At 43.9% G+C, this 12643-nt stretch overlaps 1 protein-coding gene across 3 annotated transcripts in view; it reads right to left on the reverse strand.

The window, feature by feature from the left end:
- Positions 1 to 232: 232 nt before the first annotated feature.
- TGFBR2 (transforming growth factor beta receptor 2) overlaps positions 233 to 12643 on the reverse strand; it is a 68731-nt gene continuing 56320 nt past the window's right edge. For all 3 annotated transcript variants that reach the window (XM_045006297.1, XM_045006296.1, XM_045006298.1), the window contains 2 exons: positions 5103 to 5230; positions 233 to 2217 (listed from right to left, as the gene is read on the reverse strand). In XM_045006297.1, coding sequence (XP_044862232.1) covers positions 2038 to 2217; positions 5103 to 5230 — 308 coding nt within the window. In that variant the 3' untranslated portion in view covers positions 233 to 2037. The remainder of the gene's footprint in view (positions 2218 to 5102; positions 5231 to 12643) is intronic.

Here is a 12643-nt window from a genome sequence, read left to right on the forward strand (position 1 = left end):
CCAAACCCACCACTAGAGGTCAATGGGCCATAGCTCTGCATAGATGACACATCAACCTACCAGGTGGCATTTATAGTAACAATGTTATTGATGTTTGCAGCACAAAGCAGCTAAGCTGTATTCCTTTTGCCTGTAGTGCCACCATTCAAGCTAAAATAGTCCCCCTATAAAATCCGGCATAGTATTTTCTGAATCCAGTTTTAGTTGTTGACTTTCTGCACCACTCTTTAAATATCTCTATATAGTTTATTATAAAAGCAGATACAAAAACATTTTAAATAAAATATTTTCATCATAAATCTTAACTTTATGTGAATAAACATGTTTCCTATTGATTTATAAAGCAGTCTTCTAGAAAAATATCAATGTCTGACAAAGGCTTTTATAATTGCACTGGACACACTTCTCTCTCTATATATTTATTAATGGAGAATTGTTTTGTTAATTTCAATGGCACATTTTATTCCTCTGTGAGACGAGCACAGGTCACAGAAGACACCTGAAGACAAAACTTGTAGGAAATACTGACTGCTGATAGCTTTACTTTAAAGTCCAATATGAGGCCAACTTCAAATCTAAACCTCTTGGAGGGCGAAAAGAATGTAAGTAATGTCTGATGGATGAATTTTGGAATGCACATTTTTTGCTAGCTATACTGCATAGCTGGGAGCAGCTCTAACCACTGTGTATGTGCAGTATGTGACAATCTTATGTTAGAGAGTGTTCCCACTGCACCCAGATCTGCATGGGAATTCAGAAATGGAGGACACCGATGTTCTTTCCTGGCTTTTGCAAATAAGGCATGAAACAGAGTCTGGACTAAGAAAAACTGAAAAAAGAACTGGAGAAGTTCATAGAGGATAGGTCCATCAATGGCTATTAGCCAGGATAGGCAGGGATGGTGGCCCTAGCCTGTTTGCAAGAAGCTGGGAACGGGCAAGAGGGGATGGATTACCTGGTCTGTTCATTCCCTCTGGGGCACTGCTGGAAGACAGAATACTGGGCTAGATGGACCTTTGGTCTGACTTCCCTATAGCTTTTCTTGTGTGTCAAGAAATTAGACATGCTGTGTATAAAAAGAGTTTGTTTTTATATCAATATATGAAGAGTAAAAAGAAGTACTGCCTTTCATCAGAATGTACAGCAAATGCAAAACAGCTGCCTTATTATCGGCCTTGCCTGGTTTCCTAGGGTCGGGCGAAGGAAACATGTTCCTCTGATATTTTGCAGCCTGCTAGCATGAAGTGTAAATTCAAAGCAATAAACATATAAGGGAGAATGACTTTGTATGGAGACACATGTTAAGAGTCAAACACAACCCCTCTTTTTTGGAATATTTTGAGGAACATAGTTAAGCATCTGAGTGCGCTGGTGACCCACTGAACAATACATACCAAAACTTTTGAAACCAGCTGCAGAAATGATTGCATAGTTACTGCATAACTGAAACAGACTCTGAGGCCAAATCTGTCTGTCTGCTGTGAACAAGCTCTCTAAAATACAGAGCAGCAAGGCAACAGCAGGATATGTACAAGTATGTGATTTGAAAGCCACCTTTCTATTGCCTATTGTTCCTATGCATTTGGTGAGGTGCCTAGCACGCCGTTGCTGGTATTATGAGAGACCTCTCCCATTGTTTCCTTAATGGGCAGGGTTCTCTTAGGTACTGGTAGTTTCCTGGAAGCACATTTTACTCTTTCCAGAGTATGGCTGTATATATAAGAATAGCTATTCTGTAGTTCTATACAGGCATTAATAAAGTGCAAATATTATTGGCTATTGTCAAATCTTGTTTCCTGAGGAAGTGCTAACACAGCTTAGCCATGACAAGATCTAAGGCAGCCACGGTATGACACCAACTCCCTATTTTTGGTTCCCACAAATTCTTGTCCCTCTCTGGAGACACCACTTAAAAGGTGTGGCAAGATCCTCAGTACTTCAGGAAGCAAGTCCAGGCATCGATTGGGACCTCTTCTTTTTCCAAGCTGCATGAGTTCAGGAGCAACTTCCCTCCTTTATGCAAGCCTGAGCAGGTTGCTACTTGGTGGTGGTCACAGTGCAGTCTTCTGGGATTTTCTCCTCTGAACAACTTCTTCCTGAGAGTCTGTCCTGGTGCTCAAGCTCATTGAAACGCTCAGCCACGCACTGCGCAGTGAGCCGGGCTTCGGGGTCGTGATCCCAACACTCAATAAGAGTCTCACACACCGTCTGGATACCCTGCAATGGGCACAGAAACACAGCAATGAATTCCTCTACAGGATAGTTAGGTCTCGGGCAACGCAAGCACTTGTGAGTAACTTTGTGCGACTTCTTGGGTGAGCAAAGTTACTGACGTACATACATGTTTACAGAATTGGTCTCCATCTGATGTGAAGTGTAGTGAGAACTCGATATAAAAATACTGCACTATTTACAGTAGATTACAGCAGAGTTACTGCAGGTTTTGGACCATTACTGCAGAGTACTGTAGTATAAAATACAGTGGACCATTACTGCAGAATCCAGCAGTGTTTTTTAGAAGCGTAATATGGTACATGATACCCTCACTATTACTGGTCAGCTGATCATGAAGAGGGTAATGGGAAATCCAAGTGAAATCTGGAGAAAAACTAAGTATCAGGCCCCAGTTCAGGTCCTTATGGTTTCTTGGATCTATGTAGAAACATAAGCCCTGATCTTGCAGACACATTACTCACAGGTATTTGGCTGTAATTGCAGTGCTGCTGCACATGTTTACTGGAAATAAAAACAGCTGTGTCTTAGCAATATCTTTATAAACAAGAGAGATTTGCCAGGAAATTGTGTGTTTTGCTTTCTGACACTAAAGGCCATTAAGCAGGATTTATATTAAACTTTTTATTGAAAAAAACACACTTCACAATACCACATTAATTATATAATTTCCCTAATTGGTGATGTTGACTGATGTCAATGTTAATAGCAGAATGTTACTGTCTGTATACAAATAACATTCATTTTCTGCTGGCATTGAAATTACAAGCAGTAAATTAAATTAAATATTAAACATTAACTTGGAATCAATAGTGCAACAAGTCTCATTAAGGGGGAAAACACTGCAATATGTAAATCTATTCCAGAATGTTATCACTATGAATAATGGGTTCATTACCAAACCACAACTGCAGAGGAAGAGAATGAATATGGAGGAGCCATTACAGTAAGAGCAACTTCTACTGATTTCAAAATGAGTACTAAAGAATTCTGGGGTAGATCCCCACCTGGAATAAACTGTGATAGCTGCACTGAAGTCAATGCCCTGCTGAATTTCTGGTGGCGCTGCATGAAATGTTGAGAGGATTTATAGGGTGGAAACCAAGTCTCCTTTTATTAAAGCTCCGTATCAGTGAGATCAAATCCAGTACTGTCAATTTCCCTAAATTATCCTTTTGATTAAACCTCACTTCTGGCCAGATTGTGCCCAGCCCCTGAAGTACAGAGACTGTGCCGTTCTAGGGGGCCTGTTGGGTAAGCACCGCAATCTCTCCATAATGGTGGAGTTAGGGAGCAGCAACTATCCTGCCACCTGATTCCACAGGGCAGCGGCTAGTGAGCAGCACTCACCTGTTGCCAGACAAGGGGCAAAGTGTCCTGGGGCTTCTCCAGCAATTGCTCTAAGGCTTATGGGGCATCTGTAGCTCATCTAGTAGAGCTGGCAGCACAACTGGAGTGTTTCCCTGCTCCTGTTTCTCTCAGACAATCAGGCTGGTTCCTGCCCTCATTTATTTGGCCCTACTTCGTTAGTGACTGGCAAGTGTGTTCTTCTGTGAGCAGCTGTCAATTTATTTCACTGATGTGATCAATAGGCTCAGGACTGAGTAGTCTGCTTTTGTACCAGCCAGAGCAGACAGTGAGAATTACACAGCCTTGCCTGGTTTTCAGACAGTTTCACTCGGTGTGTGTGTGTGTGTGTGTGTGTTTTGCACAGCACTCTGATGTGTTGCACTCTCACTGCATTGTGTAGATCCCACTGGCTCAAATGACAAGGTACCTAGTTTGCATTGCCATAGTCCGGTTTCAAACGGGACCACGTTAATACACGCTAGGCACCTCTGAGTCAGCAGGGTCTATACAAGGCAGTCAGAGTGCTCCACAATTCGCACCCCTGTAGTCCAGACTGTGGCAAGCCCCGGACTGTGACTAACCAAATGTGAGAAGAACCCATGTTCTTCAGGACCGGTTAGGGCCAATAGAGAGGTTCAGAGCCCACAACTGAACAGGATTGTTAATGCTTCCCTTTCAAAGCCCTGAACGAGCTGAGACTGCCTCTCCTCTGTTGCCTTAACCCATCAGATCAGCTAGCATGCTCTTGCTGATGGTCCCTAGGAAAAAATTCTGACTCTGACAGCAGTTATTTCTCACCTGAAGGGAGGGCTTGGCTACACTTACAAATTTGCAGCGCTGCAGCAGGGTGTGAAAACACACCCTCTCTAGCGCTGCAAATTGCGGCGCTGCAAAGCGCCAGTGTAGTCAAAGCCCCAGCGCTGGGAGCGCGGCTCCCAGCGCTGTCCGTTATTCCCCACAGGGAGGTGGAGTACGGACAGCGCTGGGAGAGCTCTGTAGTGTAGTGTAGTGCTTTGACTACACTTAGCGCTTCAAAGCGCTACCACGGCAGCGCTTTGAAGTGTAAGTGTAGCCAAAGCCGGAGCCTCATATGGAATTTTCTCCCCTTTGACCCTTCAGAGCCAGAACTGGGAGTGCTTTAGGGGGCAATATATTTCACTGAGATTTGGCTGATTGATCTGGGTTTGGTTTCTAGCTAAGGTGGATCATTTAGGGTACAGATTGTGTCTTCTGAGGCCACGGGTGCAGTAGAACTTCACTGCCCTGCACTAAGGGGGTGGGGTTGGAAGAGGAAACCCAGTGCAGTATGATGAGGTGTCTGATTTACTAAGGATGTGGATGGGCAGGAGCACCAGCACTGCCAGCCTATTAAGAAACTCTAGCCCTTTTCTTAACAGATGGTGCAGCCTGTTCAGCCCTCTGCACCCCAGAGCACTGGATGAGGGACTGCGTCTGGACTACATCACCCCTACTCAGGGCAGTGGCTGAATGCTACAGTCACTTGCACGGCATGTTCTTACCTGATGGTTGAGCCAGGAGCTAGGGATCTCTGGACGCCCTCTATCTCGCAAGACATTGTCCTTCATGCTTTCAACACAAGGGTGCTCTCGTACTTTAGAACCAAATGGGGGCTCGTAGTCTTTCACTTCTGCCAAGGGAACAAGTAAACACAGAGACGTAGATGGGTTTGCCTGTTTATATTGGTGCCAAGAGCCATTAACAGAAGTAGGATCAGCTGCTTAACTGCCACAGCCCATGGTGTACCAGCTGACCAGCTTCAAATAAAGCCACGCCTGTGGCTTTTTCTAAAATGTAAGTATTTTTTTCTTTTTTCTGGCAGGCTCATTCTATCCTCATTCACATTATTCCCCAATACTTACTCACATTAATAGCAATCACCGCATCATAGTGACTCTCAACAATTTGGGAGTCTGATCTAGGAGCCCTCATTGAGGCAACAGCTTTGCCTGAGCAGAAAATGCAGGACTGGCCCCTTTGGGCTGACCTCGTTTGCAAATCCAGGGAAAACACTTTGAGGGTGGACATCCAGCTGAAATCTGTCTAGGGTTTACATATGAATGTGACTGGTCTCTAAAGGACAACAGTTGCTTGAGAAATTGAAAGGTGCAGCTTATTAAGGCAAGAAGCAGTGCTGAAAGCTGGTGTATAGGCCTCCCTGGTCACTACAGAAAAATGATCACTGGAGACAAGAGTGTACTTCCCTCCCCCCCCCCCAAATATTAATTTAAAGGAGGTGGGGAGAAGATAGATTCTGACCTATTGGCACTATGTAGTGGGCCTGGATTCATGACAGCAGTCCTTCCACTCTAGTTTTTGTTTGTGTTCTCTATATTTTTGTATGGGTGCACATGAGTGCGTGTGAGAAAGACTAAGCCATATGGGACCTTTGGAGAAAACTCAAGAAATCTCTGGGAGCGGCAATATTACAGTAAATGCTGACACAATGTAGAAAATGCTGTGGTTTCTTTGGAAACAGATGGAGAATTTACTCCCAGGGACAGGCTAATGACTTACTGGTACTGGATAAAGATTTATGAGGTTGGCCTGTTCTACTGCCTATTGTTTCATTCCAGGAATTAATTGAGGGCCCCTTGAAAATGTGACACATATAAGAAAAACTGAAATGTAATTGACAAGCTATTCTAGTGACTGTATTTACATACCTAGAAGATGCACAAGAAGGAATAGGATGAAGAATAAGGGCAATATTATAATGCTATAGGATAAATCAATGGTACGGCCTCAGCTGGAATACCATGCAGCACATCTTACAGGCTATTTCATAATTAAAAATTATTCCAGGAAAGATGACAAGAATTGTCATCTGGGGAAATTCTTGTAAGAAGAGAGATTGAACACATTGGGAATGTTTATGTTAGAAAGGAGACTAATAAGAGGGGACATGATAAAAAGTGCTTCATATAATGAATGGTACAATAGAGAAGGTAGAACAGGAACTTGTGTTATGAGCAGGGAGAACAGAAGAATAGGGGACATTCAATGAAACTGAAGGGTGGCAAATTCACCAGATAAAAGAAATACTTTTTTATACAATGCATAATTAGTCTGTGGAACTCATTGTCAAAGGCTGTTGTTGAGACCAGGAATTTAGCAAGATTCAAAGAGGAATTTGATATTTATACGGATACCAAAAATATCCCGAGTTACAACACTTACTGATAATGACAATTTATGGAGGGAATATTAAAGCTCATGCTTCCGAGCTTAAGCCAATCTCTAAATACTGAAGATCAAGATGAGATCTAATGTGGGTGCAGGTTATCCCACATATGCTTAAGGTGGGGTGGGGTTCTTACACCTACCTCTGAAGCGTCTGATAGTGTCCACTGTCTAAACACTAGATCAACTGGACCACAAGTCTGATCCAGTACAGCAATCCCTAAATTCTTCGGAGTACATCACTGTCTTTAAGTTTTGAATATAATTAAACAAGCACTCAATTAAGGGCCAGAGTCTTCCAGTCCTGCTCCTGATGATTAGTACCTTGATCCACAGATAGTTCCACCAGCAGTGTAAGACTGCTCACAAGAGTATGGCTAGCAGAATATAGCCCTTAAAACCAAATGGAAACTGCCATCTTGACAGTCTGATGCCCATGAGTACAATGCAATGCCTGCACAATGAAAAAGCAGATACATTCAGTCTCAAAGTTGTTGCAAGCTTTAACCATTAATAAGCAAATCTAATTAAAATCAATATCAGAACCATAAAATACTTTGGGAAGTGTTCTGTTTTGTCATGAATTCTAATGGGATCGGCATTCCCCTGACTCCTGATCTATTTGTTACTACTATTTATCATTTGACAATGGCAGTGCCTATGCACCCTGGTCAAAGGATCACGGCCCTATTGCAATATAGACAAACAACAGAGAAGACAGTCCCTTTCCCAAGGAGCTTACAGTCCTAGTCAGTCAGAACATGATAGGAGGATAGAACAGACAAAGGCCGGCGGGGAGGGAGGAAGAGAGAGGAGGAGGATGAAACTATTTCCTGCTGGAAAGTATCAATAAAAAGGCAGCCTCATTATGAGACACCAGCACCATCAACTGTTATGGGGGATATAGTGACTCAGTTGTTTGCAGTGTTGCTGTAACCATGTTGGTCCCAAGATAGGAGAGAAACAAGGCGGGTGAGGTAATATCTTTTATTGGACCAACTTCTGTTGGTGGAAGGGACAAGCTTTTGAGCTACACAGACGTGGAGGCTCATGGTTCAATGCTTGATACTCTTAATTTTTATCTTAGAAAATGGTAAATTATGCATTTCTCAGCAGGTGATCAAGAATTTTTTTACTTATGATTCAAGTCAAGCTCTATGTGAATAGAAATTCAAATTCAATTAACTATACAGAAACATTTTAACTTTGTTAAAATAAAACTACCTTAAATGGGCTGGATACACAAGAAAAAAGTTTCTCACAGACTATCAAAACATCTTTTGCATTTAAAACTAACTTATTTATTAAGCAAAGGAACTATAATAAAGAATTAAAGGAGAGTAATGCAAATCAACCTGGGTTTATGGAAAATACAAACAGTCAAACTAACTCGATATCCTTTTTGATGAGATTATAAGTTTGGTTAATGTAATATACCTAGACTTCCGTAAAGTGTTTGACTTGTTTCTGCATGACATTTTGATTAAAAACTAGAGCAATATAAAATTAACAGACATTAATGAATTACAAAATGTCCAACTGATAAGCTTCAAAATGGGGAATTGTTATCAAGTGGGTGTGTTCAAGTGGGGTTCTGCAGGGGGGAGGGACAGCTCGGTGGTTCGAGCATTGGCCGGCTAAACCCATGGTTGTGAGCTCAATCCTTGAGGGGGCCACTTAGGGATCTGGGGCAAAAATCAGTACTTGGTCCTGTTAGTGAAGGCAGGGGGCTGGACTCGATAACCTTTCAAGTTCTAGGAGATAGGTATATCTCCAATTTTTTTTTTTTAATATTGTTTTTTTAGCCCTATGCTATTTAACATTTTTATCAGTGATCTGGAAGAAAACATAATATTGTCTCTGATAAAGTATGCAGGTGACACACATTGGGGACGTGGTAAATAATGAAGGGGACAGGTCACAAAGAATGTAGGCCATACGTACAGAATGGGGGACTCTATCCTGGAAAACAGTGACTCTTAAAAAGATTTGGGGAGCATGGTGGATCATCAGCTGACCACAAGCTCTCCATGGAAGTCTGTGATCAAAAGAGCTAATATGATCTTAGGATGCATAAACAGGGGAATCTCAAGTAGGAGCAGAGAGGTTATTTTACCTACATGTTTGGCACTGCTGTGACTGCTGCTGGAATACTGTGTGCAGAACTGGTGCCCACAATTCTAGAAGGATGTTGATAAATTGGAGAAAGTTCAGAGAAGAGCCACAAGAATGATTAAAGAATTAGAAAACCTGCCTTTTGTGATAGAGTCGATCTACTAAGCTTAAAGAGGGGTGACTTGATTTCAGTCTATAAGTACCGACATGGGGTACAAAAAATTAATAATGGACTCTTCAATCTAAGAGAGAAAGCTATAATGCAATTTAATGGCTGGAAGTTGAAGCTAGACAAATTCAGACTGGAAATAAGACGTAAATCGATAATAGAGTAATGAACCATTGGGAGTAATGAACCGTTGGAACAATTTACCAGTGGTCGTGGTGGATTCTCCACGTTTAAATCAAGACTGGATGTTTTTCTAAAAGATCTGCCCTAGGCATTATGTTGGGAAAGTTCTATGGCCTGTGTCATACAGGTCGTCAGCCTAAATGATCACAATGCTCCCTCTGGCCTTCCACCCTGTGAATCTGTGGCCTGGTCTACACTACGCATTTAAACTGAATTTAGCAGCGTTAAATCGAATTAACCCTGCACCCGTCCACACAATGAAGCCCTTTATATCGATATAAAGGGCTTTTTAAACCGATTTCTGTACTTCTCCCCGACGAGGGGAGTAACGCTGAAATCGGTATTGCCATGTCAGATTAGAGTTAGTGTGGCTGCAATTCGACGGTATTGGCCTCTGAGCAGTATCCCACAGTGCACCATTGTGACCGCTCTAGAAAGCAATCTGAACTCAGATGCACTGGCCAGGTAGACAGGAAAAGCCCCACGAACTTTTGAATTTCATTTCCTGTTTGCCCAGCGTGGAGCGCTGCTCAGCACGGGTGGCGATGCAGTCCCAAATCCAAAAAGAGCTCCAGCATGGACCATACGGGAGATACTGGATCTGATCGCTGTATGGGGAGACAAATCTGTTCTATCAGAGCTCCGTTCCAGAAGACGAAATGAGACAGCATTTGAAAAAATCTCCAGGCTATGATAGACAGAGGGCACAGCAGGGACTCAGTACAGTGCTGCGTGACAAGCGTAACGGAAAGCCAAAGAATCAAATGGACGCTCATGGAGGGACGGAGGGAGTACTGAGGACTCCAGCTATCCCACAGTCCCCGAAAAGCATTTGCATTCTTGGCTGAACTCCCAATGCCTGAAGGGTCAAAAACATTTTCCCGGGTGTTTCAGGGTGTATGTCGTCAATTTACACCCTTCTCCCTCCCCCACGAAAGAAAAGGGAAAAAAATTGTTTCTTGCCTTTTTTCAATGTCACCCTATATCTACTGCATGCCGCTGGTAGACGGGGTGCTGCAGCGCTGAACACCAGCATCCCCTTCCCGGTGGCAGATGGTGCAAAATGACTGGTAGCCATCGTCATCATCAGCCCGTGAGTGCTCCTGGCTGGCCTTGGTGAGGTCGGGCGAGGGCGCCTGGGTAAAAATGGGAATGACTCCTGGTCATTCCCGGCAGACGGTACAAAAGGCTTGGTAACCGTCCTCATCATAGCAGCTGGAGGCTGAGCTCCATCAGCCCGCCCCCTTCATGTCTAAAGAAGATTCTGTACTCCTTGGACTATCATAGCAGCGGGAAGCTGCGCTCCTCTCCCCCCCACCCTTTAATGTCCTGCCTGGACTATCATGGCAGCTGGAGGCTGCCTCCCTCTCATTTTATCTCACTAAAAGTCAATGTTTCTTATTCCCGCATTCTTTATTACTTCATCACACAAATGGGGGGACACTGCCACGGTAGCCCAGGAGGAGTGTGGGAGGAGGGAAGCAACGGGTAGGGTTGTTGCAGGGGCACCCCCTAGAATGGCATGCAGCTCATAATTTCTGCGGGATCTCTGGGGCTCTGACACGGAGCGGCTGTGCTCTCTGGTTCTCTAGTACACTTGCCCCATATTCTAGGCAGGACTGACTATTTTTAGACAAAACATAAAGAAGGGAATAACCCGGGGAGTCATTCCCATTTTTGTCCATGCGCCCCCGGCCGACCTCAGCGAGGCCAGCCAGGAGCATCCATGACAGCAGCAGACGGTACAAAAGGATTGATAACCATCATCGCCAATTTCCAATTGCAAACAGTGCAAAATGACTGATTACCATTGTAAATTGGCGATGAGATGATGGTTGATGGTGCAATAGGGATGGTAACTGTCTTTGCTACCTTGCAAAGGCAAATGAATGCTGCTGTGTAGCACTGCAGTACTGTGTCTGTCAGCACCATCCAGTACACATATGGTGACGGTGACAAAAGGCAAAACAGGCTCCATGATTGCCATGCTATGGCGTCTGCCAGGGCAATCCAGGGAAAAAGGGCGCGAAATGATTATCTGCCGTTGCTTTCACGGAGGAAGGATTGAGTGACGACATTTACCCAGAGTCACCCACGACACTGTTTTTGCCCCATCATGCATTGGGATCTCAACCCAGAATTCTAATGGGCGGGGGGAGACTGCGGGAACTATGGGATAGCTACCCACAGTGCAACGCTCTGGAAATCGACGCTAGCCTCGGTACATGGATGCACACCGCCGAATTAATGTGCTTAGTGTGGCCGCGTGCACTCGACTTTATACAATCTGTTTTAAAAAACGGTTTATGTAAAATCGGAATAATCCCGTAGTGTAGACATACCCTGTAAAAGCTTGTCCCTTCCACCAAGAGAAGTTGGTCCAATAAATGACATTGTCTCAGCCACCTTGTCTCTCTCACAGTGAAACAGTGTCAGGTATTCCTAAAAGCTTGTTTGAATATGTACGTGTCCATCACCCTGCTCATTGTCTGTCCCTCTGTGCAGATCTCAGCGGCGTCTCAGGCAGGGAAGATGATGCAGTGGAGGTGGTTGATTCCCTCCCACTTAGCCTGATCAAAAAGTCCATTGGAGTTGATGAAAAGACTCCCATTGGTCTCAATGGGTTCGGGATGAGGCCGACAGGGAGTACAGGGTGAGTTCGGGTGTGGGGAGCCTCCCCGCTGCACAATGGGATAAATGAGCCCTGTTTGTTTAACTGTCATTCCAGTGCTCTGTTATTAATCACTGCAGTTTTTCGTTAGCACTTAAACAAATAAATAAAGCCTAGCTCTTACAAACCACCCTTCATCAGTAGATCTCAAAGCACTTTAGAAAGGAGGGCGACATCATTACCCCCATTTTCCAGCGGTGGAAACCGAGGCACAGAGAGTCAGAGTCACCCAACTGGCCAGGTAGAGCTGGGAATAGAACCCAGATCTTCTGAGTCCGATGTCAGTGCTCTATCCACTAGACAACACTGCCTTCTCACAGATGCTGGCTAGGCTGGTGAGGGAAAAAGCTGATCTACATTCTTCTAATATTTCCCCTGACTGAAATTATTTCTCTAGTATACCCAAATGAAAAGGTTGAATAGACTTTTTTTTAAAAGGGGGAAATTTCGGTAAGGTGCCTGTTCTCATGACCAACGTTATAAGAACACACTTCTCTTTGTTAAGCTAAACAGCTTGAGCTCCTTGAGTCTATCCCTAAAAGGCAAGTTTTCTAAAATTCTTCTGACTCTTCTCTGAGCCCTCTCCAATTTATCAGCCCCCATCTTGAATTGTAGACCCCAGACCTGGACACAGTATTCCAGCAGTGATCACACCAGTGCCAAATATAGAGGATTGCATTAGCACTTTTGGCCACAGCATCACTCTGGGAGCTCACAATAAT

Source organism: Mauremys mutica, chromosome 2 (assembly GCF_020497125.1).
Source record: "Mauremys mutica isolate MM-2020 ecotype Southern chromosome 2, ASM2049712v1, whole genome shotgun sequence".
In the NCBI taxonomy this organism is placed as follows: domain Eukaryota; kingdom Metazoa; phylum Chordata; order Testudines; family Geoemydidae; genus Mauremys; species Mauremys mutica.